We start from the raw sequence: 25,962 nt of genomic DNA on the forward strand, positions 1-25,962 counted from the left end.
CGTCGACCCCCCCCCGAACAGACACTCGCGCCCCGACTGCCACCACCAGGACTTCGGGGTAGACTAGCCGTGGCGGCGTTCTGCGCAGAGAGGCGCCCTCGCCAGCACCGCCACGCACCGGCCTCAGGCGGCTCTACTCGCTCCGCACCGGCGGCGCCGCGGTCCGCGCAATGCACGCCGACCCAAACCGCCTCGACTGCGCTTGCGACGACGGCGGCGTGAGAGCCTACACCTTCGGCGCCGCGGAGAGGCGGGGCGACGTCGAGCCGCCGCTGGGCGTCGCGCCGGCTGCGCGCGCGCCCACCGAAGCGGCGCCGCCGAGCCAGGCGCAGCAGTACGCTCAGAAGAAGCGTCTCGCGCTGGAGCGGGCGGCGGCCCTCCGAGCCGCACGAGCGGCAGGAGCAGGAGTCGGGGCGGCGGCGTCGGCGGCCGGCGGCGGCGAGGCGGCGCCGCGCGTCGGCGAGCTCGACGCGCTGCACGCGAGGGGCGACGCGAGATTCGGACGTCGTGCCCGCCGGCCCTAAGGTCATTGTCCATTGTGTGCGTTTTTGCTGTGTGCGTCTGCCTGGGACTGTGGTCTGTGCGTCTCTATCGAGACGGTCTCAAAATCTGTGTCTAGATTCAAAAAGTCTGTCATGTAGTCGTTTTGTATTCAACACCCCTCACCTAACCGTGCATGCATGCATGGATCCCTACGCAACGAGCCCGACGCCAAGACCGAGCTCTGCATCTGCAGCCTCGTGAGCGTCACCGCCAGGCCCGCCGCTACCCTTGGCGGCACCGGGGTCCTCCGCCGCACCACCGCCGCCATCCGCGGTGCTCAGCCCGGCGTCGCTCAGCCGGCGGCGGAGCGCCGCGTTCTCCGAAAGCAGGCGGTCAACCTGCGCCTGCAGCGACTCGAGGTGCTCCTTCTTCCGTGCCCGTGAAGTCGCCGCCGCCCGCCGGTTCCGAGCCATCCGCTGAGCCTTTCGCGCCTCATCGTCCCCCCCGCCGCCGGCGACCTCCTCGCGCTTGCGCGAGAGAATACTCTTGGCGGTGGGCTCCGGCGACGCGGGGAGGCTCACCACGAGCGCCCCATCCTCTCCTTCTGGCGAGGGCAGGTCCATGTCGAGGCAGCTCTGCTCAAAGTCGGCGCTGCCGAAGGCGGAGAGGTCCTCGGTGGTGGTCGAGTTGGGCGAGCCGGGGCAGGGCATCGACGGGAAGTCCGCCACCATCAGCGTCATCAGCTCGTTGATCTCAAAGGCAGGCTCGGGCTCCTTGACCATGATGGTCGACGGTCGGCGGCTCGCAATCTACCGGCGTGGCGGCCGCTGGGGGTGAGAGGAGGCGGCGGCGAGGCGAGGGCGGGGGGGCAGAGAGGCAGGGATCCGTCGCGCGCCCAGCAGACTCGGGGAGGAGGTGGCGGCGGCTAGGGGCGCCCTATTTGGGGAATCGCGTCGCTCCACCTGGTCGTCGCGACTGTCGGCGGGCGGCGGCGGGCGAATTCCGGAAGTGCCGGGGGAAGTTGAGAACACTTGTGAAGACTTGTGAGAGCGATGAAGGGGTACATCATCGGGGTGGGAGCCGTTCGGCGCACCCCGCCGACCCAGGGTACCCTCTCCGAGGACCTGTTGCTCTTTAGGGCCTCGAACTGGCCCAGGGTAGCAGCAGCAGGTTAGAAGCAACAAATAAATAAGAAGGGAGACGGCGCCGGAGCCGCTGAGGCTCTCATTGTCGGTATAGTGGTAAACAAACTTGGGTTCTTTGCCGTCGACCTCGTCTTGGCATATGCAAACGGGTTCTTCACCTCGTTCTGCAGCTGCGAGAGCTTCTCGAGCCAGCGCTGGTAGGCGCGATGAGCGTCGTGCCACCTGACCCAAGACGGGTCGCAGGCGTCGTACCGAGCGTGTCGAGACCGTGTCCTGATGTGATCTGCACGGGTGAGTCACGTCGGCGTCAAAGGAGCGACGTGCGACCTGTCAGAGCTTGATCTCCGATCTCAGCGGCGTCGAGTCGCCTTCGGCGGCGACACTTTTGTCCCTCCCCAGGACGCGCAGAGGCAGCTGCGACCCCGCCGAGTGGACGGGCGCACATCGCGCCACCTGCTGTGTGCGCCCGTCTACTCGGCGGGGTCACAGCTGCCTCTGGAAGGCACCGAGAGGGACAAATGGCGCACAAATGGTCAAATCAAGGTTTTGTAACGCGAGCTGTGCCACAGTGAAATGGAACTAGCCTTCTTGGCGGCCCGCTTGGGGGGGAGGTAAGGTAAGGTAAGGTAAACTTCTCCACACACACGAGGTGGTGGGGCAAGGGGGGGCGACCCTCGCGTCTCCACGTCTAACGACAGGAGCCCCACGGCATTAAAAGTGCCAGGCCCAGTGCACGTGGGTGAGCGCGGTGTGTGTGTGTGTGTGTGTGTGTGTGTGTGTGTGTGTGTGTGTGTGTCGGTGTTCGATGTCGGTGTGTGTGTGTGTCGGTGTGTGTGTATGTGAGGGGGGGGGGGTCACGTCACTGGGGGGAGGGACCGGGCGGGCGGCAGATGCGCCTCTCGCCACTCTCGGATCATCCGGCGCAGGATGTGGTTGGGAAAGAGACAGCTCTGCTCGAGCGCCTCGCCCGTCATCGGGCTCGTCAACTTGGTCGTGAGCCAGCGCTCGATTGCCGACCGCTCGTAGGCGTGCCCGTCCGCCGCCATCACCGGGTCGCCCATGATCTCGGTCGTGATGGGGCAAACGAAGTCGGCCGGCGGCGGCTCCTCCTTGCCGCGCCTCCTCCTCTGCGCTTCCTCCTCTGCGACGCGCCGGGTGATCACATTCGAGACGAGTGCGACCAGAGGCGAGCCCTTGTCGTCGGCCGCGGGGTCGCGAAGCTCCAGCATAAAGCGGCCACGGGCGACGAAGAAGCAGACTGCCACAGTGCCTCGTACGTACTTGTCCGGCCGGTGCGAGTGTAAGTCGACGACCAAATGAGGCTCGATCGACAACGATTCCTGCAGATATGGCGGCGCGGAGTCAGGATCGCTCAGACGCTGTGCGCTGCCGCTCGAGTGCCATCACACCTCGCTCGAGAGAAGCGCCACAAAGTGTCCACCACCGTCGTACACGATCGCTGCCGCATCGCTTGCATCGGGGCCCCGGTAATAGGGCATAAAGTCAACTGGCGTATCTCCCCACCAGAAAGAGAAAGGCGCCGCGAAGATCGTTGCTGCGGCGTAAGTGAGCGTCGCCTATAGCGACATTATGGCGTGGGTGTGTCCCGAGCACAGCAGCACCAAAGGAGAATGGCGCCGTGAAGATCGTTGTGCGGTACAAGCGTTGCGGGCGCCTCATTGATGGGAAGGCTGGCCTCGAGGAGCAGCTTGCCTGCCGCCACCGTCGCCGGCGGGTTGGCCTCACCCCCCCTCTTCTCCAGCGCGCGCAGCGCCGCCTCGAGCGTCGCCTCCGCCGCCTCGAGCGTCGCCTCCGCCGCCTGCTCCGCGGCCGCCGCCGCAGTGTACGCGGCGAAGGCCGTTTCGAGGGCGCCCAGGCGCGGCACAAAAGTGATCCTCACCGACCTCCGCGCAGCCGCACGCCGGCGCTGCAGCTCTGCGCCATCGATCCTCTCGGCAACGAACTCTTTGCAGTGCTCCTCCATCAGCTCACCCGCTCGCGCGTCCACCTCCGACGAGCACAGCGAGCGGGCCTTGGCAACCCTCGCCTCAAAATCCACGTACCTGTTCACGAGCGGCAGCGTGGAAGCGGCCGGCTGCGTGTGTAGGGGAGGGTGCCTCGGCTGCGCACACCGGAGGCACCGCGCGAGGATGAGCCGAGCCGTGCTGCCGGCCGCGGGAGGGATCGGTGAAGCGGGAGCGGCAGCGGCGCCTTCCGCGCCCGCGTCGCCGGCGATCGGCGCGTCGCCGCCCAAACCCTTTGCAAGTTTGGCGCCGGCGCCGGCAGCAAAAGCCTCCGGGTGGCCCCTCTTCGTGGCGCCGCCCTGCTGGCGCAGCTTGGAGGAGGCGCGGCTCTTGGCGCTGCCCGCCTTGCGGCCCGCGGGTGACGCCTCCGCCGCACCCGCAGAGCCGGTAGTGAAGCCGCCCGAGCAGCCGCCGCCACCCTGCGGCGTGTGGGGCTGCGAAGGCTCGTGGAGGGGAGGCCGCCACTCGCCGCCCGCCGCTCCGGCATGGCGGACCTGTGGTGCCACCGCACCCCCCCCGCTCGCCACAAAGTCTGAGCCACCGAATGGCTGCCCCGGCGCGGCGGCGGCGGAGGACGAGGATGGTGTGGTGGGAGCTCCGCGAAGCACGCGTGAGCGGTGGCGTTGCGCGCGGCGGCCTGACGAGCCGCCAAGGGCCGGCCCCTCCGCTCCTAACGTGAAGAGCATATTGTCTGCCGATCCGGCGCTGGCGGACCGCGCCGCGCCGTCCGGGCCGTAAGAGCCGAGCCTGGTCTGGGCCCGCTCCAGCCAGCCGTAGAGGCGGGGGCAGCAGCGCTTGCAGGCGAGAGCCAGGTCCACCGCCCCGTACCAGCGCATCCTTGCAGGCCGGCGGCGGAGGTAATAGCGGGAGAGGAGAGCGGTGGCTGCACGGCGTCTCCACGGCGGCGTCACCTGGGCGTCACCCACTACTCGAGTAGACCAGGAGTAGACCAGGAAGAGATGTGTCCCTTGCGTTTATGTGAACGGAGGGACACGCGTGATTCGGAGGGTGCGCGCCAGTCCCGTGCCAGGTGTCGTATTTGGAGCCTTGGTAAAATTGTGTTTTGTGTTGAAATTGTTTGGGAAATTCTTTCTCACACGACACAAGAACAACAAAACTCTCTCTCTCTCTCACAAGAAGAAGCAGGACCATCGGGTCCTTCAGCCACCAAAGCGGGATCACCCGAGAGCAGCTGAGCCTGCCTCTGGCCTCGCCTCCCTCTCCTTCAGGCATTCGTGGCATCCTATGGGTCGTCCAGAGTATCGACCTCTGGCTTGTCAAACAACACAAACAAGGCTTGTCAGCCGCCCCACCGAGGGCACCATGAAGTACAGCGGCGATCGCCACCTCGCTGGCCTCTCCGCAGGCCCCCCCGACCGCGTCGAACTCATCGGCGCGGGCTCTTTCGGCTACGGGACCGGCCCCAGCTTCGGCTGAGGGCTAACAAGCTGCCGAGCCCAAATCACTGTGAGAGTCGTGATTTCTTGTTGGTTAATAAAAATCTCTCTCACGACACTGGGCACGGGCTCGATGAGGCTTGTCGATGAGGTGACTTGGACCACCAAGAATTGGCTGGGGCTGCAGAAGCAGCGTATCTCGGTCGTTCTTCACACGGCAATCGCAGAGCAGATGGTCAATGAGCTTGCCTGTGGGCTGTGGCGGGGGCGGGCGAGTGCACGGAGCTACGTGCCCCTCGCCGCCCTCGCGGGAGTCGCTTAGGCGGGCGGCTCCCGTGGTGTACCTGTGTTAGTGCCAGTGCGCACTTGGAGCACTTGGAGTGCAGTTATCAGCCTCACATCCAGGGCCGGGGAGCTGAGAAGCGCACCCAGCGCGTAGGAAGTCTCCTGTTTGGCCAAGGGAAAGGTGGAGGAGAGACAGCGCCCACATGGTCAGGGCGAAGGAACGGGATCCGGGATCGGGAAAACTTCGCGTTCCGTAAACCGAATGAGCCAACATTGTGTTCTGCCCGCCCCCAAAACGTAAACAAACACCTCTCTCTCTCTCAAAACGTCCTTTCCGCCGAAATGCGAAAATCAGCCAAAACTGTTTGTTTCGACCGGGGTGCAATCCGTGAATGTTTCCAGCTCAGGCACGCAGAAAGTGAAGGCTACAGCATCCTTGGCAGCTTTAGTTCATGGGGTCGGACAAGTTGGTTAAGAGATGAGCTGACCCCCGAGACGGCAAAGGAGCCCGAACCCAGGTCGAAAAGCGCCGACATGGTGGCCTCACCATCCCCCGACGATGTGGCTCCATCGCCGGCAGCGCCGGCTCCTCCTCCGCCGGAGACACCGCCGGTCCAGCCAACGGCCGTCCGGATGGTCGACCACCTCTTGCAGTCGGCCAACGGTGGCGGCGGCGTCCGCTTGCTCCGCCGCTCCGCCGTGCACCAGGCCATCTCGCTCATCGGCTACCTGGAGGTGCCTGATGCCAAGGCGGACGCGCTGCGCCGGCTGCGCGACCTGCTTCGTCGCTCCGTCTTCAACTTGTGGACGTGCACCGTCGGCGGGCTGCGCACGACGTCGGTCCTGCTCGGCTGGCTCACGCCACCGCCCGGCAGTGCCGAGGTGCTCGACGAGGTGCTCGCGCTGCTGGCGACGCTCGGCTCCCACGCCGCCACCTCGGACGAGGTCTGCACCCTCCTCGGCCTCGCGCGCCAGTCGATCGAGCGAGGCGGCGCGGCGGCGCTGCCCCGGCCTCAGCAGCTCCTCGACTTGCTGGTGGCGTGGTGCGGCGGCGGCGGCGGCGAGGGCGAGGGTGGCGGCGCGGGCGGCGGCGGCGGCGGCGGCGGCGGCGAGGGCGGCGGCGGCGGCGGCGGCGGTGGCGGCAGCGGCGGCGGCGGCGGCGGTGGCGGCGGCGGCGGCGGCAACGGCGAGGCAGCCCCGCCCGTCGCGCCTCGCCAAGTCTTTGACCTGGACGGGTGGGGGTCCGGGCTCGCTCTGCCAGCCGAGCTGACCGCCTCCCTCCTTGCGCAAGACTTTGCCTTTGGCTGCTGGCTGCGCGTCGAGGTGGGCGCTGCGGATGACTGCGTGCTCTTTGCGCTGCACCGCGGTGCGCGCCCGCCGGCCGGCGAGGCGGCGCCGCCGCCGCCGCCGACGCCCGAGGGGATGACGGTGAAGCTGCGCGTGGCGCGGCAGCAGCTGCTCATCATCCTGCACGGCGGAGAGCAGGGCAAGCTGCGCCGTTCGCTGCCGCAGCAGGCCAACCTCGCCGTCTCCGTGCAGCCCGGCCGATGGCACCTCCTCCTCGTCTCCTTCCGGCGGAGGCCGATGCTGCGCGGCGGCGGTGCGGAGGCGTTCGCAGTGCTGGATGGGCGGCGGACGCCGCCCGTCGCGTGCGCCTTCCCCGCCCTCCCGCCCGCCGCCGCCGCCGCCGCCGCCGCCGCCGCCGCGCCGTTTCGCTTGCGCGTCGGCTCTCCGGAGCCGCTCGGCGCTCCCGAGGACGGCGCGTCCTCCCTTCCGTCCGGCGTGGCGGCGGGCTTCACTGGGCAGGTTGGCCCCGTCTTCTGCCTGCAGGGGTCGCCCACCGACGCCGAGGCCGCCGCGATGTGGCGCGCGGGTCCGAGCTGCGCCCTGCCCGCCGCCGCGCTCGCCGCCGCCGCCGCTGGCTCCCGCGTGCTGAGCACCTCGCTGGCGTCGACGCGGCCTTGCCGCCTCGCCGCCTTCTACCCCCCCGCCGCGGCGAGCCAGGGCGCGTGCGGCGACGTCGGGCCGGCGAGGTGTCGGCCGTTGGCTCTGGGCGGCGGCGTCACGTTGCTGCGCCCGCGCCTGATCGGGACCGCCCTCGGAGGGCCGCTCCCCATCCTTCCGCTCCTGCACTTGCTGCGCGCCGGTGGGGGAGCACCCTCCCCCGTCCCGTGCACTCGCTCGCTGTCCGCGTCCGCCGCCGCCGCGCAGAAGCACTTGCAGAGGAGCCGGAGCCGAGACAAGGGCGCGGAGGCGTGGTCGGCAGCAGGCGCCGACGCGATCGCGGCGCGCGTGATCGCCGCGCTCACGGCGGCCCTGTCTGGCGGAGAGCTGATGGCGGTGGAGCTGGAGCAGAGCGGCGGCGTGCCTATGCTCGCGCACCTGCTGCGCGAGGCGTCGCCGCGCATCTTGACGGAGGAGACGCTCGACGCGCTCGCGGCACTCGAGCGGGCGCTGGCGCCGCACGAGGCGCTGTCCGACGCGCTGCTCCTGCACCTCCTTCTCGACATGAGGCTGTGGCGTCGCGCGGCCCCGCGCGTGCTGCCCCTTGTGATGCGGCTGCTGCGCACCTCCGCAGGGGCGGCGCCCCGCCAGTGGGTACGCACCGGCGCGGTGGGCGTGCTGGTCGAGAACCTCCTCGAGGCGAGGGCCGCCCCCTCGCTGTGCCAGCTGGCCGACCCCGCACCGCCCGAAGACGACGAGTCGGCCTGGCAGCGCCGCGCCTGGGCCCTCGCGATGGACGTGCTTGTTGCGGCGGCGGAGACGGCCGTTGGCCTGCCGCGCGCGGCGTTGGGGTACGTGGTGCATGCCGTGGTGTCGAGCGGGGACGCCGTGCCCCGCGCGGCGCTGCTGCGCATGCTGCTCGCCCTCTCCTTCTCGCCCGACCTCCGCACGATCAGCGCTTTGCTCGCGGGACCGGTGCCCGACTTGCCCCGCCGCGCCGCCCTCGACTTGGGCCTCGTCAGCGGGGGAGGAGGAGGAGGAGGAGGAGGCGACGAAGGCGGCGGCGGCGGCGGTCCAAGCTGGAGCCTGCTGAGCTGCCTGCTGCCGCTGCTGCCGAGCGCGCCGGCGGAGCAGGAGCCGGAGGTGACGCAGCTCCTGGTGCGACTCATCTCGCGCGTGCTCGCGCTCGCGCGCTCCGCCCCGGACCCCGAGGCGCGGGCGGCGGCCGCGGCGTGGGCCGCAGAGACGTGGGAGGCGGGGGGCTGGGCGTGGCTCAGTGAGCGCGTGGCGACAGCGTGCCCCGACGAGGCGCTGCTTGACGCCCTCACGCAGCTCGTCCTCGGCTCGAGCGCGCCGGGTTGGGCAGACGGACGCGTCGCGCCGGCCGCGGCTGCCGAGGCGGGCGCGGGCGCGCCACCGCTCGTGGCGCGCGTCGACGATCACATCAGCCTCGCTGACGACGCGGCGGGCCGCTTCGCGCACCCCGAGGCGCTCCCGCCGCTGCTCGGGCTGGGCGTCGGCTCGTCGGCTGTGCTGCAGGCGACCCTGCTGCAGTCGCTCTTTCCTAGACCTTTCCTGGACCTTTCCTGGACCCTTCCTGCAGGCGACCCTGCTGCAGTCGCTCTCGCTCTGGCTCCGCCGGTCGGAGGACGGCGACAACCAGCGCGCGCTCGCGGCGCAGCTGGGGTGGGAGCAGCCCGTCTGCGCCATCCTCAACCAGACGCGCGCCGCCACGTCGCCGGACGGCCGCGCGTGCCACGCTCTCTGCTCGCAGCTGCTGGTCGACTTTGTGCTCTGCTCGCTGCGCCGGCCGGGAGGCTGGCCCGACACGATGCGCACCCTCACCACGCTCGAGCTCTACACCGCCGAGCCGAGCGCCTCCAAGCGGCAGCTCCTCGCCACCGTCCTCGAGACCCTCCGCCCCGCGCTGCCCGCCAGCCTCGCCGCGCTGGTCGCGGCCCCGCTCGAGGGGGGCGCGCGCGAGGGGCCGCGGGCCGACCCGCTCTGGAGCAACCTTGTGCGGCTAGCCTCCCTCGTGCACGCCACCGTCCTCGAGGCGGGCGCCGCCGCGCAGGCGGGAGGCCGCGCGCGCGCCGGCTCCGGCGCGGCGGGCGGCGGGCACGGCCGGCTGGGCGCTGCGGCCGCCACCGGGTCGGCGCTGCTGCACCGGCTCGGCGGGGCGATGGCCCACGGGTTGAGTGCGGTCAAACCGTCCCCCTCGCAGCCGGCCGTCAAGCGCGACGCGTCCGCAGAGTCGCCGTCGGGTCCTTGGCGCCGCCTCCAGACCAACGCGGAGCTGTCGGCGGCGGTGAGCGGCGCGCCGAAGGCTCGCCTCTCCCCGCCGCCGCGTGCCGCCGCCGACGTCGAGGCGAGCTCCGAGGCGGAGTCCTAGACCTTTCCTAGACCGTTCCTGGACCTTTCGTGGACCCTTCCTGTAGGCGAGCTCCGAGGCGGGGTCCGAGGTTAGCTGCAGCGAGGTTAGCTTCAGCGAGGCCGCCGGCGGGGTGAGAGGCGCCGCCGGCACCGGTGCTGCGTCGCCGTCGCCGTCCGCCGCAGTGTCGCCGCCGGCCACTGCTGCGGCGGCGCTCGACTCCACTCTCTCCCGCGACAGCGACGGGCGGTGGGCCGACGCGGGCCTGGCTCTGGCGCTGCTGCGCTGGCTCGACGCGCTGGTCGTGCACGCGATGGTCGAGCCGGCGGCCACTGTGTTGGTTCACTCGACCGCCGCCGAGCTGGCGCCACACGCCGGGGCGGACAGCGGCGGGAGTGGCGGCGGCGAGGGGGGCGGCGCCACGTTTTGCGAGGTTGCGCTGGCGATGCAGCTGCTGCTGCTCCAGGAGGGGGGCGGCGCCCAGCCGGCGGACGGGGGTGCCGCAGATGGGGGAGCGGGGCCGCTCGAGCCCGCACGCCAGCTCGACGAGCTGCTAACTCGCGCGGCTGTCTGGTGCGAGAGGCCCTTTCTCGAGCCGTCTCCTCAGCAGCAGCCGTCGCGGGGCACGCCCACTCTCTCCTCACGCGGCGGCTCTCTCCTCTCCGGCCGCGACCCCTCGACGCGCGTCGGTAGCTTCGAGTCGACCGGGAGCGGGCAGGACTCCGCGGCGGAGGCGGCGGGGACGTGGCAGCTGCGGCAGCTCGGCCGCGCGATCGGCCGGCTCCTCCACGCCCTCTGGCCTCCCGCCGGCATGCCGCCGCCGCCCGCGGCGGTGACGTCTGCCGCGGGGCCCGCGCTGCAGGCGCTGCTGGGCGCGGCGTGTCGGCTGATGGGTATCGGCCGGCCGCCGCCGACGCTGCGCGCCGGCGTGGCAGCCGAGACCTTTCTCGAGGCCAAGGAGTCGTGGCTGTGGCTGCTCGCCCAGGAGCCGCTCGCCGAGGCGCTCGAGGGGCTGTCGCTCGGCCGCTCGGCCGCACTCGAGGCGGCACTCGCGCGCCAGTCGCGGCAGGACGCCCTCGTCACGGCCACCGAGGCGCGGCAGCGCGACGTGCGCCGGCAGGTGGAGAGGCTAGACCTTTCCTGGACCTTTCCTATTTCCTGGACCTCTCCCAGACCTTTCCCAGACTTTCCTAGACCTTTCCTAGACCTCTCCCAGACCTTTCCTAGACCTTTCCTAGCGCCGGCAGGTGGAGAGTCTCGCCGGCGAGGCGTCGGCGTCGAGCCGCGCACTCTCTTCCGAGATGAGTACCCGCGCCGCGATCTCGCGCGCGTCGCGCGCCCGCCGGCGCAAGGCGGCCGCCGCGGCGTGGGCGCGCACATGGGGCGAGCTCCGGCTCTCGAGCTCTGTCTGGAGCGCGGACGGCGACGGCGAGGCGCCCCCAGCGCACCTCCTCCGCGTGTGCGACCAGACCGACAGCCGCTCGCGGCGCATGCTCCTGCTGCCCGGCGAGCCCGCTCCGGACACACCGCCAGACTCGCCGCGCCGCGCGGACGCGGGGGACGGGGGCGGCGCCGGCGGCGCGACGAGCGGGGCTAGCCGATGGAGCGCGCTGCAGGCGTCCGCGACGTCGGCTGAGGTTGCGGCGACCGCGGCCGGCGGCGGCGGCGGCGCGGCGGCCGACGGCGGCGGCGCAGCGGCGACCCCGTACCTGCGCATCCTCGGCGCCGTGCGCGCGTTCAAGTCGATGGGCTCGAGCGTCGTGAGCAGCGTGAGCGGAGAGAGTCCGGCGGTGGCGGCGGCCGAGGAGGAGGAGGAGGAGGGCGAGGAGGAGGGCGAGGCGGCGGCCGAGGCGGAGGCGGTGGCGCTCGAGGGCGATTCGCAAGTCTTCTCGCTCGAGGCGGCCCTCCGGCCCCGGCCGCGCGCACACCCACGGTTGCGCTCAGAGCCTGAACTGGGCTGGCGCAACCCTCTAGGCGGACCTCGTGCGGCCACACGGGCTGCTTCCCGGCCGCCTCTACCTCTCCGACTCGAAGCTGCGCTTCATCAGCTCGGGCGAGGCGCCGAGCCGCGTCGCCGGCGCGGCCGGCAGCCCGGCGCGTGCAGCGCGCTGAGAAGGGAGTCCCTTCACAGCCGCCTCACCGTGAACAGGCGCCCCGGCGTGCAGCGAGCAGGTGGCGCGCGATGCAGCCCTGTCGTGGCCGCTCTCGTCGGTGGCGCAGATGCAGCGGCGGCGCTACCTTATGGTGCACACGGCGCTGGAGCTCCTCGACGACGACGGCGACTCGATCCTGCTCAACTTCCGGACGAAGCGCTCGCGCACGCAGGTGCGCTCGTGGATCAAGCGCAAGTGCTCGCTCACGTACCGCGACCGCGACCGGTCGGCGCGGACCGCGTTTGGCAAGATGCTCTCCGAGCTGCAGGAGGCGTGGCAGCGGCGCGAGCTCTCCAACTTCGACTACCTCATGAAGCTCAACGAGATGGCGGGCCGCTCGTACAACGACCTCAACCAGTACCCGGTCCTGCCGTGGGTGCTCTCCGACTTTCCTAGACCTTTCCTAGACCTTTCCTGGACCTTTCCTAGGTCCTGCCGTGGGTGCTCTCCGACTACGCCTCGCCCACGCTCAACCTGGCCGACCCGGCCGTCTTCCGCGACCTCTCCAAGCCGATGGGGGCGCAGGACCCGGCGCAGGCCGATCTGGTCCGCCAGACCTACGAGCTGTTTGACGACCCGGACATCCCCCGCTTCCACTACGGCTCGCACTACTCGACGACGGGCACCTTCTAGGAACCTTCTAGGAACCTTCTAGGAACCTTCTAGGCTCTCACTACTCGACGATGGGGTTCGTGCTCTACTACCTGCTCCGCCTCGAGCCCTTCACCTCGCACCACAAGGCGCTGCAGTCGGGCCGCTTTGACCACGCGGACCGGCTCTTCCACTCGCTCGGCCAGACGTGCCGCTCCTGCACGCACGCGTCCACCGACCTTTCCCAGACCTTTCCTAGACCTTTCCTGGACCTTTCCTAGGTACCACTCCTGCACGCACTCGTCCTCCGACGTCAAGGAGCTCGTCCCCGAGCTCTTCTGCCTCCCCGACGTGCTGCTCAACCGCAACGGCCTCTCGCTCGGCACGCGGCAGGACGGACAAGCCGTCGACGACGTGCGGCTGCCGCCGTGGGCTTCGGACGCCGTCGACTTCGTCGCAAAGCACCGCGCGGCCCTCGAGTGCGACCACGTGTCCGAGCGGCTGCACCAGTGGGTCGACCTCATCTTTGGCGCCAAGCAGCGCGGCCCGGCGGCGGCCGGCGCGCTCAACGTCTTCTTCTACCTGACCTACGAGGGGACGGTCGACCTGTCGGGCCTTTCGTCCGCCGAGGGGCGGCGCGCGCTGCAGGCGCAGATCAAAAACTTTGGGCAGACGCCGCCGCAGCTCTTCACATCGCCGCACCCGAGACGGCGGCCCGCCCCGCCGCCGCCGCCGCTCGGCGCGTGGCCGATCTGCGACCCGACCCCCGTGCGTCCCGTCGGGGCGCTGCGCGTGCCTTCGGTGCCGGCGGCGCTGCACAGCGGCGGCGACGACTCCTTCCTTCTGCTCGACATGGAGCGGCAGCTCACGCTCTACCGCGGACCGGTCGGCGAGGGCGCGCGTGCGAGCGCCATCGGCGACGTCGCCGCCCTGCCCGCGTTTGCGCCGGGCGTGACCATCGCTCGCGCCGTCTGCCTCGCCGCCACTGACGGCCAACCGTCCAAGGCGTGGCTCGCCTCGGGGGGGCACTGGGACGGCTCGCTCTGCCTGAGCACCGCGCACGGGGGCGGAGGGCTGCGCCTCCGACTCGCCGTCCACTCGGAGACCGTCACGTGCGTCGCGCTCAGCCGCTGCGCCCGCTACCTCCTCTCGGGTTCGCTCGACGCCACGGCGCTGCTGTGGGACTTTGGCAGGGCCGGGCTCGCGGGGCTCGCCGCGCCCGGCGCCGAGGCCTCGCCCCGACCGTCGCACGTGCTGCGAGGCCACGGCGGCGACGTGCTCTGCGTCGCCGTCTCGTCCGTCCTCCGGGTCTGCGCCGTCGCGTCGCGCGACGGGCACGCGTGCCTCTACCTGCTACGCGACGGGCGGCGCGTGCGGACCTTCACCTCGCCCGACGCGACGCCGATCGACGCGGTGCTCCTCTCGGACGCCGGGTACGTGCTGCTCAGCAGCTCGGCGGCCACCGCGCTGCACCTCTTCGCCCTCAACGGGCAGCGCGTCTGGTCGGCCCGGCTCGACGGCGGCGTCTCGTGCCTCTCCCTCTCGCCGTGCCACAACGCCTTGCTGCTCGGGCTCGACACGGGCGACGTGCTGGCGTGGGCGCTCTTTGACCGCACGCCGCTCATCACCTACGAAGCCTGCCCCGGGCCCGTCGTCTGCCTCGCCGTCTCCGAGGCCCACCTGCTAGTGGCGACGAGCACCCGCCACGTGCTCAAGTACCCGCCGCCGCCGCAGGCGGGACTGCTCACCCCGGGGCTGGTCGTCGCGAGGCCGCCGCGGTGAGGGGTGAGCGGCGGCTGCTGCTAAGTACGTTATGTGATCTCGAGCTGTACTGTGCGACACCTGCTGTGGGCGGGGTTGGCCATTTACGTACGTGTTTATAGCCCCCCGCTACCCAGTCGCAGTCGTGCACGTAGCGGGGGGCCACGACTACGTTTACGAAAACATAAGTAGTCCTGGTCACTGGTCACTGGCGGGCGGCGTGCCTTACAAAAAAAGTCTGCTGTCGATGTGAGTGCTTTTTCACCTACTGACGGCGACCGGTCCGCGCTGGCCGTCGATCTCCGCTAGTCGAGGTACGCTCTAGTCTGTCGACCTCGAATTTTCTTTGGAGTTTCACTTCGCATCTTGAAAGCTCTCTCTTCCCCTTCTTCACTTTCTTAATAGGTTTCCTCTCTCTGTACGTCTGACCACTACGCGTGGTCACCATTTTCTCATTATTATAAAAAACATAGCGCTACATTCTACACTACAGCCGCTGCTGCGAGGAGGGATTCCACATTATTTCTCGGTGAGTGCCCGCCGTGCCTCTTCGTGTGCCCGCTGTCGCCATGGACTTGCTCAATGACGACTTGCTTCGAGAGGTCGTGGAGGCGCTGGTCAAGTGCAACCTCCATTCTGCGGTCGCCCTCAAGAGATGCAGCCAGCGGTTCAAGGACCTCGCCACACCGCTGGTGGCAAACGCCATGAAAAGGACAAACGAGAAGTGGCGGGACGCGGCAGCCAAAGTCGGCGGCCAAGCTGCGATAACATTCGGGCTCGAGCGCAACGAAGTGCTCACCGACCTCGACCTCGCCTCCAACGAGATCCGCGACGAGGGCGCCGCTGCGATCGCCGAGGCGTTGCGCGGCAACGCGGTGCTGAAAATCCTCAACCTCGGCGACAACTCTATCCGCGCCGAGGGCGCCGCCGCGATCGCCGAGGCGCTGCGCGGCAACGAGGTGCTGACCGATCTGAACCTCTCGGGCAATGGCATCGGCGACGAGGGCGCTAAGGCGATCGGCGAGGCGCTGGCGGTCAACGGGGTGCTGACCGACCTCAACATTGGCGGCAACAAGATCAGCGACGAGGGCGCCACTGCGATCGCCGAGGCGCTGCGCGGCAACGGGGTGCTGAAAACGCTCGACCTCGAATGCAACGCGATCGGCGCCGAGGGTGCTGAGGCGCTGGCCTCCGCTCTGCGCGTCAATGCGGTGCTGAAAACGCTAAATCTCTCCCTCAACTACATCGGCGTCGAGGGCGCAAAGGCGATCGGCGCGGCTCTGCGTGGCAACGGGGTGCTGACCTCCTTGAACCTGGGCTACAACAGCCTCACCGAGGAGGCGGCCCTCGGCATCGTGCGTGTCGAGCGGCAGCGCAACAAGCTGACCTCGCTGGGCCTTGCTCGCTGCAATATCGGCCCGACTGGCGCCGCAGAGATCGCCGAGTACGTGTCGGGCAGTGGGGTGCTGACCAACCTCGACCTCTGCGACACCGGCATCAACGACGAGGGCGTCAAGGCGCTAGCAGCCGCACTTCGCGTCAATGCGGTGCTGACCTCGCTCAACCTCTCGGACAACGCGCTCTGCGGGGTCAAGTACGGGCGGGGCAGCTACGACGCGTCCGGCATCCAAGCACTTGCAGAGGCCTTGAAGGTCAATGGGGTGCTCACCCACCTCTACCTCGCCGGCAACCAGATCCGCGACCAGGGGGCCGCTGCGATCGCGGAGGCGCTGCGCGGCAACGAGGTGCTAAAGTCGCTCAACCTCAGCGACAACAGGAGTGGCCCCGAGGGTGCCAAGGCGCTCGGCGGCGCCCTCGCGGTTAACGCGGTATTGTATTGACCGAGTTGGACCTCGGCGGGAACGAGATCGGCGACGAGGGTGCCACCGCGCTGGCCTCCGCTTTGGAGGTCAACGGGGTGCTGAAAAGCATCGACCTCCGCTTCAACTTGAAGTTCAGAAGGGTTCAACGATTTGGGCGACGAAGGGAAGGGAGCGATTCGAGATGCGGTGAGCGGGCGGGTAGGGTTCGAGCTCGAGATGTGAGTGGGCTCGAGAAGGAAGGTGCATGAAATCGGACGGTCTACTAGTAGCTTTTGCTGGTATATTCCGTTTTTCTTTTTTATTTTTCAGCAAGGTGATGACCGCCCTCAAACTCGGCGCCAACAACATGATCGGCGGCGAGGGCGCAGCCGCGATGGCCGAGGCGCTGCGCGTCAACGGGGTGCTGATCACCCTCAAGCTAGTCGACAACAACATCTCGGACGAGGGCGCCGTTGCGCTGGCCTCCGCTCTTCGCGTCAACGGGGTGCTGAAAACTCTGTACCTCACCTGCAACGAGATCGGCCCCGAGGGCGCCAAGGCATTGGCCTCCGCTCTGCGCGTCAACGGGGTGTTGCCCTTGAGGGCGTCGGCGATCGCGGCGGCGCCGGTGGGGCCGATCTCGTTCCAGGAGATGTTTAGCTTGTTCAACACCCCACTGCCCGACACGTACTCGGCGATCTCTGCGTGACCGCAGAACCCGACGAATCGTACACCTTGTGCCCTCCCGCAACCCTGGCGGCGCCCGTCTCGGACGGCGGCACGCGCTGCTCGCCACCCGAGAGCGCCGCCTTGATTAGCTCGTCAATCGCGTCGCCCTGGGCCTCGCGGCGGGGCTCTCTCCGGGGCGCGGCGCTCGCCGGCCTTCGCTTGACCGCAGAGCGGCTGCGGGCCGGCCGCCGCTCCGGCGGCGCGACGGCGGGGGCGGCGGTGGGCCACAGCCGCGGCGGTGGTTCCGGTGCTGGCGCCGGCGGCTCGGCGGGGGCTGGCACCGAGTAGCTGCGCGTCGAGAGCAGCTCCGTCTGGACGCGTTGCGGCTCCGGCGCGCGCACCCTCTCGGTGCGCGGCGTGGTCTGGTACGTCTCGCGCGGCACGGTGTACGAGCGGAAGCCTGGCTGCGGCGTTGTGTTGCTAAAGGACTGCGAGCTCGACGGGATGGAGACGGTCCTCGAGTGGTCGACGTGCACGATGTCGGGGGTCAGGTACCGTGGCACCTCCACCTCCTTGACCACCTCGCGGTCCGTCCATTTGACCACCTCGACGGGCACCTCCTGGATCTTGACCACCTCGACCGGCACCTCGCGCACCACGTCACGCGGCACCTCCTTGATCACCTGGTCGACGGGCACCTCCTTGATCACCTCCTGGATGATGACCTTGTCGACGGGCACCTGCTTCTCCACCACCACCTCGCGGATCACCTCGATCGGCACCTCCTTGATCACCTCCTTGACGATCTCGATCGGCTTCTCGACGATGACCTCGACAATTCGGTCGACAAACACCTCCTTCGGCACCTCGACGGGCACCTCCTTGACGACCTCGGTGACGACCTCCTGCACGACTGGCACCTCCTTCTCCCGGATCACCTCCACCACCACCTCGCGGATCGTCTCGTACGGCACCTCCACCAGCTTCTCCACCTCCCTGACCACCTCCACCTCCTTGATCACCTCGTACGGCACGCCGCGGAACACCTCCTTGACAATCTCGACGGGCTTCTCGACGATGACCTCGACAACCTTCTCGACGATGCGCTCCACCTCCTTTTCGATCACCACCTCTTTCACCACCTCCACCTCTTTGATCACCTCCTTCTCAACCACCTGCGTCACCGGCTTCTCAACGACGCGCACCTGCTCCAGCACCACCTCCTTGACAATCGGCACCTCGACCACCTTGACCACTTCGACCACCTTGGGCACCTCTTTGATGACGTCCACAAACACCTCCTTTATGACATCGCGGTACACAATCTTCTCCACCTCCTTGATCACCTCGATGGGCACCTCTCTGATCACCTCCACCGGCACCGAAACCATCTTTGGTACCTCGCGCACCACCTCCTTGATCACCTCCTCCTTGACCTGCACCGTCTGGATCTGCCCGAGCGGCGCGTCATGCTCCTCAGGCCGGCCCTTGAGCACCATCTGCGGCGGTGGGAGGGATGGCCCCTCATAGTCTCGCCCTCACGGCCAAGGGAGCGTGTGCTGTCGAGCTGAGGACAGCACGGTGAAGGCAGAGGGTGGGATGGCGGCGGCGCGCCGTCGTCCCGCCGTGCTGCGATCCTGCAGGGCCCCCACCCGACACCCACGCCCCGGCAGCGGCCGGTACCGCAGCCGTTCCCGCGGGGGTGGCGCCAAATGAGGCGTCGCCAAAGGCAGCGGAGGTTTGGCCGGCTGCTTTGACTGGCGAAGCGGGTCCCGACGAGTCTGACGGCGCAGCCGCCGCCTTGGACATCTCTGCATCCTCTCGCCTAGACCGCTCGCGCTGCAGCAGCGAGTTTTGCACCGCCTGCTCCTCCTCCGTTAGCTCCTGCGGGCAGAGCACGCGTCGTGCTCGGGGACAGGCTGCCGGCAGGCTCCTTGCCGGGGTGGAGCTGCGCTGCACTGCGACGGGGGCTGGTGCGGGTGGCGAGCGGGGCGAAGCTCACCATAGTCTGTAACGGCTGAGAGTATACAGTTGTTCCTCATTTGGGGACGCGCGTAGAAAAAAGTAAATTCTCACCGCTCCGTCACAGGTAACAAGCTCTGCTCTTGACGTATGCTAGGTCTCCAGGAGGGTTCAGGAATGACTCATTCGAACACGTAAGTTTCGACCCCCCTGCACCAATGCTGTGTCCGCGGTATTTGCGGCAAAGAGCAAAACCATCCATGTTCTCGCCATCGCCTCCACCGCCGACGCCACCGCGGTCTCCTCCACTGCCGCCTTTTCCGGAACCGGATCCGCCGCCTATCCCGCCCTTCATGCCCGACGTGGCTCCACTGCCGCCACAACCTTTGCCACCGCTGCTGCCGCTGCGCGCTGGCCGCTGTGCACTCCATCTCCACAACACCGGGAAATCATCCAGATGAAGTGAGCTGGGACCTCCGCTGCGGCTCGACTCCGGGGGAGCCATATGGTAGCGTCCTAAGGTAAGATATGTATTATTCCTAAGGTAAACTTCTCCACACACAAGGTGGTGGGGCGCGATATTTTGTTTATTTGAGAGAGACCTCTTCCAGTTTGCGGTGCAGTGCTCCTCTTGCGTCCCGTATATTTTCCCTTTGCAGGCTGGGGACGCTCGTGACAATACATTGAAAAACGCAACTCTGTCACCGACACTGTGGTCCGCCACAGGTCCGTCACAGGTCCGTCACAGGTCCGTCACAGGTACCAAGCCCTGCTCTTGACGTATGCTAGGCTCTCCATACTCCGACGGTGGATCCATGCTGGAGGCTCGACGGAGCGATCGAGTCGTCATCGATCGCAGGAGATCCGGGCGGAGGTCGCGATTGTCCTCCACCGGTTTTTCGGCAAGCCTGCTCCTCTCGGCGCGGTCGTCGGCCCCGGCCCGGCGGCAGACATACGCACTGAAGGCGAGTAGGAGCATACTGGAAGGCATAAACACAGCGACTGGCACGAGCCAGCTGGGCTGCCGGGAGTACGGCGACCCACCGAACTTCCACGGTTTCCGCCCTAGCAACAGGAACAAGCTAGGGCGGCCCTCGGCGTTGCGAAATTTGTTCCACTTGTTGAGCAGGAAACCAAGGTCCGTGACGATGCTGCTGTTGTCCATCACGATCCGGAGGACCTCATCACGCTGTGCTGTCGGCACGATGGTCACCTTCAACTTGGTGTCGCTGGACCAACCAAGGTCCTCGACGGCAATCTGGTCTGCAGTGATGTTTGCTTCAGGCGCGGCATCGGCGAAGGAATCGAGCAGGGCGGCCTTGAGGTCGACGAGGGTGGAACCTTGACCCTCGAGCGCGGTGGCCAGCAGCTGACGTGCCGGTTCCGGTGAGGGCGGAAGCGAGGGCGGAGGCGGCGAGGACGGAGGCGGCGACGGCGGTGGAGGCGAGGGCGGAGGCGGCGAGGGAGGCGGCGGAACGGCGAAGCCGATGGCGAGCACAAGAGCAGTGATCATTCCCGCTCAGCACTCACCGTGCGCCGCACACCCTTGATGTGATGATGTGCCTTGCGGCTTGATGTGAGACACCCTTGATGTGAGTGATGTGCAATGTAGGAGTGCGAGCCGCTGCCGGCGAGCCGCCTTCCCGCATTGGCACTTATTTCTTTTTTTCTGATGAGGAGTTCGTGTCCAGTCCGAGCCTGGCTGTTCTTCACCTTTCTACCTACCTACCTGGGGTTGGAGTGGTTTGACTGCTCCTGTGGTGGGGGCGACGGCTTCTGAGGAAGCCGTCGCCCGCGCCTTGCCTGTCGCGTGAATCGTGCTGTGCGACCGCCTTTTTCCCTAAAATTCCTTTTCCCGATGTCCGTTTGGGGCGCACGGTCCACGGACCGAGCGGCTTTCTTTGGGGAATTCGGTTTCCTCTTCGCCTTCGCGTTTGTCTGTCGTCGTTCCGCGAATCCCTCGGCCTCTCTGCCCCATTCTTTTGTTGTAAAATTCTTTTGTTTGTGTTAGTGCCAGTGCGCGCCAGTCCCGTGCCTAGCTAGTGTCGTGAGAGAGAGACTCAAGGGCTGTACTATCGGCAAGCGCAACCTCCTAGCGCGCTTCAAGAGAAGCAAGGCCTCAGCTTGTCCCACTCCGCGTCGACGATCCAGGCCATCATGTCGGCGAGCAGATTTGTCTGCAGCGGCGTGAACTCCATCAGGCCCTTGTTCTGCCCAAGCGTCGCAAAGGTGGGAAAGTTACCCGGCGTGTTGACGCTGTCCACCTCGCCGTTGAGCACGGCCTCGAGGGTCGCCGGCGGCACCTTCTCCAGCCACTGGCGAGGCGCTTGGTTCCAAATGACGGTGTAGTTGCACGTGTACGGCACGACCCCGTGGAAGGTGTTGGCGTGCACCTGGCCGGCGAGGTGGTGCGTGGGTGAGTAGAAGCGACAGCGGTGGACGGGAGAGGGAGGAGGAGAGTGTTGCATGGGGTCGGAGCGCAAACGGGAGATATTGGGGAGTGAGGTAGGGATGTCGGCGAGCGCACCTCCACGTTCTCGAGCCGCGCGACGAGCGGGGCGCCGGACGCCAGCGCCGCCTCGAACTTCTCGCACAGCTCGTGGTAGCGCTCAATCGCAAAGACCCGGTTGGTCTGGTAGTTGAATCCGGGGTACGTGTAGTTCCACGAGCCGTCGGCGGCGATGAGAGGGACGCCGAACAAGCTCGACAGGTCCGGCGAGAGCGCCGCCGCGTCGTACTCGTTCTGCGTCATCTTGCTCGGTGGCGGCCGCTTCTGCTTCGTGTTGTCTTCGTGCTCCTATCGGACGAGTTGGCGTGTGAGGGTCGAGCCCTCCAGCGACGAGGGCGCCGGCGCGGCGAGGTGGGTTGGCGAGGCGAAGTGGCGGTGTGAGGAGCGCGGTTGGCTCTCCTCGTTGCTGCACTTGGAGCAGAAGGGGGTGCCGGAGCTCATCAGGACGAGAACCTCCTTGCACTGGCGCCGCAGCAGTGTGAGCGAGGCCGTGTTGTCGAGGTTTCCGCCGTCACCGAGCTTGAGCGTGTTCCACACGCCCACGTTGGTCTCAAAGCGCGCGGTGGGCAAAAGGGCCTCGAGGACAGCGTTCTCGATCCTCCCCTTGGGCGAGATTCGCTTCGAGCTGAGGTAGGCGGCCTCCATCATGCTGCCCGCGCCGATGTAAAACTCCAGCGAGTTAGCCTTGCCAAAACCCTGGCTCCATTCGGACGGAGGCACACCTGGCACGTGGCCAATGTCGAGAGTCTCGCTCATGCAAGCCAAGCCGCTGACCTCGGCCGGGGGGCCTGAGTAGCCGGTCGACACCTCGCTCGGCGACACCACGTACTGCACGGGAGCGCAATTATCGTGCTTCGCGCGCGCCTCCTCGGGTGACGGGCCGTCTATCGTGGCGGCTGCCACGTCGGCGGCGTTGATGTTCCTGACAAAGTCCTTGGCGAGGCTCATCCCAATGCACCCAGGCAGGGTGCACGCGGGAATTGGGCCCAACTGCGCCACCGATGGGCCGTACATTGTGATGCCAATCAGCGGGGTCGAGGCGCAGTACTTGGCCGGAAAGAGGTAGTCGTCCCGGCGGCCGCCTTTGGCGTCCACCTCGGCAGCCGAAGCGGCAAACAGCTTTCCCTGCGGCACGCCAAAGGGCGCGAGGTAGACCCGCCAGACGTTGCGGATCCACGAGATCGCGCCGAAGGGTTGTAGCGCGAGGGAGGATGCGATGCACGACAAGGGAAAGGAGAGCAGGATCGAGCAGTACGTCATGGGCTTGGTGGACACCGGTTGGCCCATGCTGCGGGGCTCAACTGTGCTGCAGGCCTCAACGGTGAGCTCCGACGGTGAAAGCGCAGCGCGGCCCACGTCGAGCAGCACATCGCGAGGCACCGTCTGGTTGAAGGAGTACGTGGCCGTGGCCCAGCCGCCGCCGCTCGCGCCCGACATCCACTGCTTTTCCGGTGGGTTGTCCAGCGCTCCCTTGACCGCGAGACCGCGCAGCACCCCAAAGGAGCACGTGTAGGCACGGTTGCCGCCACCGCTGAGTGCGATGCCCGTTCCTCCCGTGTCTGGTCCACGCTGCGCCGCTGCCGCCGCCGCAGCGGCCTCCGCACGGCGAGTGGCCAGGAAATTGTGCGACGGCTTGGGGTGCGTCGGCAGCTTGGCCCCCCTGCCGCCGTCCGTCCTCCTATCCCTCCACCAAGTTATCCCTCCTCCCTTTGCGACGGCTTGGGGTGGCGGCGGCGGGCTTCGGCGCACCTTGCCGTCGGCACCGGTGATCATGCGCATATGTGTCAAGGAGCGATCGACGGGCGATGACGGGCACCGGAACGAAACACAAAAAAGAATTTTAACTTCCGGTCTTCCCCAAAGAAAAGAAACAAAGGGAGGAGGGATAGGAGGACGGACGGTCTTCGAAGGCCCAGCACTGACCGTGGCCCCGGTGGTCATGGAGCGTGAAGACCCAAGAGGAAAAGCTCGCGAAGCTCACGTCCATGCGGGGACGGGCGTGCCTCGCTCAGTACGAACGCCCCCACAGCGTCCAGCAGACGGCGGGCTTGCCCGAGATGAAGCACGGCGTGCCGTCGGGCAGCGGCGGCGCCTCGTACGGGATGCAGAGCGTCTTGACGGCGAGCGAGATGGCGGCGCGGTCGTCCTCCGCCTCCTCGCCCGCCGCCGCGAGCGCCTCCTCCTTGGAGCGCTTCTTGACGAGCTCCTCAAACTCCTATTCCGCAGCCGGGCAAGCCATCATCTCGCCAGCCCCGGGGCCGAGGCGGGGCGCCGACCCCGGCGGCCTTCTCGTTGCAGTAGGGGGTGAGGACGAGGTTGCCGGCGCCAATCTTCGCCATGAAATCCTCCCACGTCAGCGCCTGCGCCACGTAGCTGTCGCGCGTCTGCCGCGCGCGCGCAAGCATCTCGTGCTGCCTACGAGCGCCGCACGCTCGGCGGCGTGAGGCGTCCACATTTGCACACAAGCCGCCCCGGGGGAGGCGTGCGAGCGGCGCGCATTTGCACGAGCAGCAGCGCCGCCTTCTGCGGCAGGATGGACAGCGGCACGTCCTCCTTGTCGTTTGTGTCACGCCGCACTACCCGGATCTGCTGCTTGGCCATGTCCTTCGGGCCGAGCTCGAGCCGCAGCGGGACGCCCTTGAGCTCCTGCGGCGGGAGGAGGGGGGAGGCCGCCTCAGCCGCGCGCGAGCCTATGCAGCGGGGCGGGCGGGCGGGCGGGCGGGCGGGCGGGCGGGCGGGCGGGCGGGCGGGCGGGCGGGCGGGCGGGCGGGCGGGCGGCGGGCGCGGAGGCGTGAGCGGGGGCGTGCTCCTTCTGGCAACGTCCGAGACTCGCAGCCTCCTCACGAGGGTTCATCACGAGGGTTGCGGTGACCGTGGCTGGAGCGGATGCCAATGGACCGCCCCGTCGAATGCAGCCGAAAGCGTGCCGCCGAGGGTGCGGGGAGATAGGGGGAGATGGGGGGAGATGGGGGGAGATAGGGGGAGATATGGGGAAATGGGGGGAAATGTGGGGAAATGTGGGGAAATGTGGGGAAATGTGGGGAAATTTGGGGGGGTTTTGGGGAGATTTTGGGGAGATGTGGGGAAATGGGGGGAAATATGGTCTTTTTGGGCCTGGGGCCCCCCCCCCCCCCCCCCTTACACACCCACACCCACACCCACACACCCAATCCACCCCCCCCCCACCCCAGCCGCTCCGCGCCTGCAGCTTGGCCTCGGACACGAAATTGGGAAATTACAATTGGGGGACCCCGTTTTTTTTAATTTTGGGGTCCAAAAATTTTTTGTTCCCCTGCCGGCGCGAAACGGGAGAAAGGTTTTAGAAAGGGTCCAGGAAGGTTTTAGGAAGGCTCTAGGGAGGGTCTAGGAAGGGTCTAGGAAGGGTCCAGGAAGGGTCTAGGAAGGGTCTAGGAAGGGTCTAGGAAGGGTCTTGATCGCCTGCCGGCGCGGGACAGGAGGCGGAGCAGCTCACGCGCGGGAGGCGTGCTGTCAGCGGTCACGAGCAGCGCGGTGCTAAGCGCCACCCCGCTTCCCCCTCCTGCCTCCCCCTCCTGCCTCCCCCTCCTGCCTCCCCCTGGTTGCCCTCCCCTCTCCGGCACGCTCGCTCTCTCTCTCTCTCCCTCCCTCTCTCTCCTCTCCTATCTCTCTCTCTCTATTATGTCTATCCCTCCCTCCATTTTCTCTCTCCCCCCCCCCCCCCCCCCCCTCTCTCTCCGCGCGCCTCCCAGATCGAGAAGGACCAGGGGCGCAGGATGTAGCAGCCCGAGATGTCGTAGAACTCGATCATCTCGCTCTTGACGATGACCTGCGGCGGGAGATATGGGGAGATGGGGGGAGATATGGGGAGATATGACGATGACCTGCGGCGGGACTTGCCTCCCTTCGCCTGCCTCGTCTCTCACACGCGTACCTCTCGGCTCCTCTCGCTCTCTCTCGACGATCGCCTGCTCGTACCACTTTGGGAGATCTGGGGAGATCTGGGGAGATATGGGGAGATCGCCTGCTCGTACCACTTTGGGAGATATGGGGAGATCTGGGGAGATATGGGGAGATCGCCTGCTCGTACCACTTTGGCAGGTTGCCCGCCTTGGTGTACTCGATGCCCTTCTCGCTGGCGTTCTCCTTCTTCCCCGCACCCTTTGTCGGCCCGCCGCCGCCCGCAGCCTTCGCCTTGCCGCCCTCCTTCGGCTTGCCGCCCTCCTTTGGCTTGGCCGCGCCGCCGCCGCCGCCGCCGCCGCCGTTGCCGTTGCCGGCGGCCGCCGCCGCGAAGTCGGCGAGGAGGGGCTCGTGCCCGTGGCTGTTGACGAAGGCGAGGAGCTCGGCGCCTGCCGTGGTGGGTTCGGGTACCGTGGGGTAGGGGAGGGTGGGTTCGGGTACCGTGGGGTAGGGGAGGAGCACCGCGCCGGCCGCGCGCGGCGAGGCTGAGGGAGGGGCGGGAGCGGCGCGGGAGGGGAGGGAGGGGAGGGGCGGGGCGGGAGGGGCGGGAAGGGAGCGGGAGGGCGGCGAGGGGAGCGAGAGGGCGGGGTGGTGGGGAGGGTGGATGCACCAGAGATGGAGCAGGTGCGCGTGTTTGTGCACGGGTGCAGCGCGACGGTGGCGCCGTCGGCGACGAGCGTCCTGTCGAGGACGAGCCTGACGGCTCCTGTTCACAGCTGCAAGGTGTGAAGAGACAGCATGGCGTCTTGTCGAGGACGAGCCTGACGGCTCCTGCGGCGAGGCGAGGGGGCGGCCGTCGGAGGGAGAGGCAGGGAGGAGGCAGGGTCGAGGCAGGGTCGAGGCAGGAGAGGGCAGGAGAGGGCAGGAGAGGGTAGGGAGAGGGCGGCAGAGGTATGCAGGCAGAGGTAGGGGGAGGGAGAGGGGAGGGAG

At 68.0% G+C, this 25,962-nt stretch overlaps 6 protein-coding genes across 6 annotated transcripts in view; 2 read left to right on the forward strand and 4 right to left on the reverse strand.

The window, feature by feature from the left end:
• Positions 1-2,518: 2,518 nt before the first annotated feature.
• On the reverse strand, positions 2,519-2,725 carry EMIHUDRAFT_60168 (hypothetical protein; the record flags this gene model as incomplete). The annotated part of the gene is made up of 1 exon (XM_005778181.1): positions 2,519-2,725. A coding segment is annotated over one exon (207 nt), but the record flags the coding sequence as incomplete, so codon positions are not given.
• An 8,285-nt stretch (positions 2,726-11,010) lies between these two features.
• On the forward strand, positions 11,011-13,395 carry EMIHUDRAFT_415635 (hypothetical protein; the record flags this gene model as incomplete). Its single annotated transcript, XM_005778182.1, has 6 exons — positions 11,011-11,547; positions 11,624-11,726; positions 11,799-12,166; positions 12,232-12,368; positions 12,458-12,601; positions 12,675-13,395. Coding segments are annotated over exons 1-6 (1,881 nt in total), but the record flags the coding sequence as incomplete, so codon positions are not given.
• Positions 13,396-15,116: 1,721 nt separating this feature from the next.
• Positions 15,117-16,533, forward strand: EMIHUDRAFT_41470 (hypothetical protein; the record flags this gene model as incomplete). The annotated part of the gene is made up of 2 exons (XM_005778183.1): positions 15,117-15,983; positions 16,291-16,533. Coding segments are annotated over 2 exons (1,110 nt in total), but the record flags the coding sequence as incomplete, so codon positions are not given.
• An 88-nt stretch (positions 16,534-16,621) lies between these two features.
• EMIHUDRAFT_100734 (hypothetical protein) lies at positions 16,622-20,100 on the reverse strand (the record flags this gene model as incomplete). Its single annotated transcript, XM_005778184.1, has 3 exons — positions 16,622-18,124; positions 18,309-18,509; positions 19,480-20,100. 3 exons carry the CDS (start codon positions 20,098-20,100, stop codon positions 16,622-16,624), a joined length of 2,325 nt encoding a protein of 774 aa, XP_005778241.1.
• A 589-nt stretch (positions 20,101-20,689) lies between these two features.
• Positions 20,690-22,875, reverse strand: EMIHUDRAFT_205967 (hypothetical protein; the record flags this gene model as incomplete). Its single annotated transcript, XM_005778185.1, has 3 exons — positions 20,690-20,980; positions 21,115-21,384; positions 21,550-22,875. 3 exons carry the CDS (start codon positions 22,873-22,875, stop codon positions 20,690-20,692), a joined length of 1,887 nt encoding a protein of 628 aa, XP_005778242.1.
• A 53-nt stretch (positions 22,876-22,928) lies between these two features.
• Positions 22,929-25,962, reverse strand: part of EMIHUDRAFT_450395 (hypothetical protein) — a gene marked incomplete at its 5' end in the record, with an annotated part of 5,050 nt that continues 2,016 nt past the window's right edge. Inside the window, 5 exons of the mRNA XM_005778186.1 lie at positions 22,929-23,311; positions 23,409-23,480; positions 23,560-23,742; positions 24,969-24,993; positions 25,166-25,278. Of these exons, the coding sequence (XP_005778243.1) occupies positions 23,105-23,311; positions 23,409-23,480; positions 23,560-23,742; positions 24,969-24,993; positions 25,166-25,278 (600 nt within the window). The 3' untranslated portion in view covers positions 22,929-23,104. The remainder of the gene's footprint in view (positions 23,312-23,408; positions 23,481-23,559; positions 23,743-24,968; positions 24,994-25,165; positions 25,279-25,962) is intronic.

Source organism: Emiliania huxleyi, assembly GCF_000372725.1.
Source record: "Emiliania huxleyi CCMP1516 unplaced genomic scaffold EMIHUscaffold_25, whole genome shotgun sequence".
NCBI lineage: Eukaryota > Haptophyta > Isochrysidales > Noelaerhabdaceae > Emiliania > Emiliania huxleyi.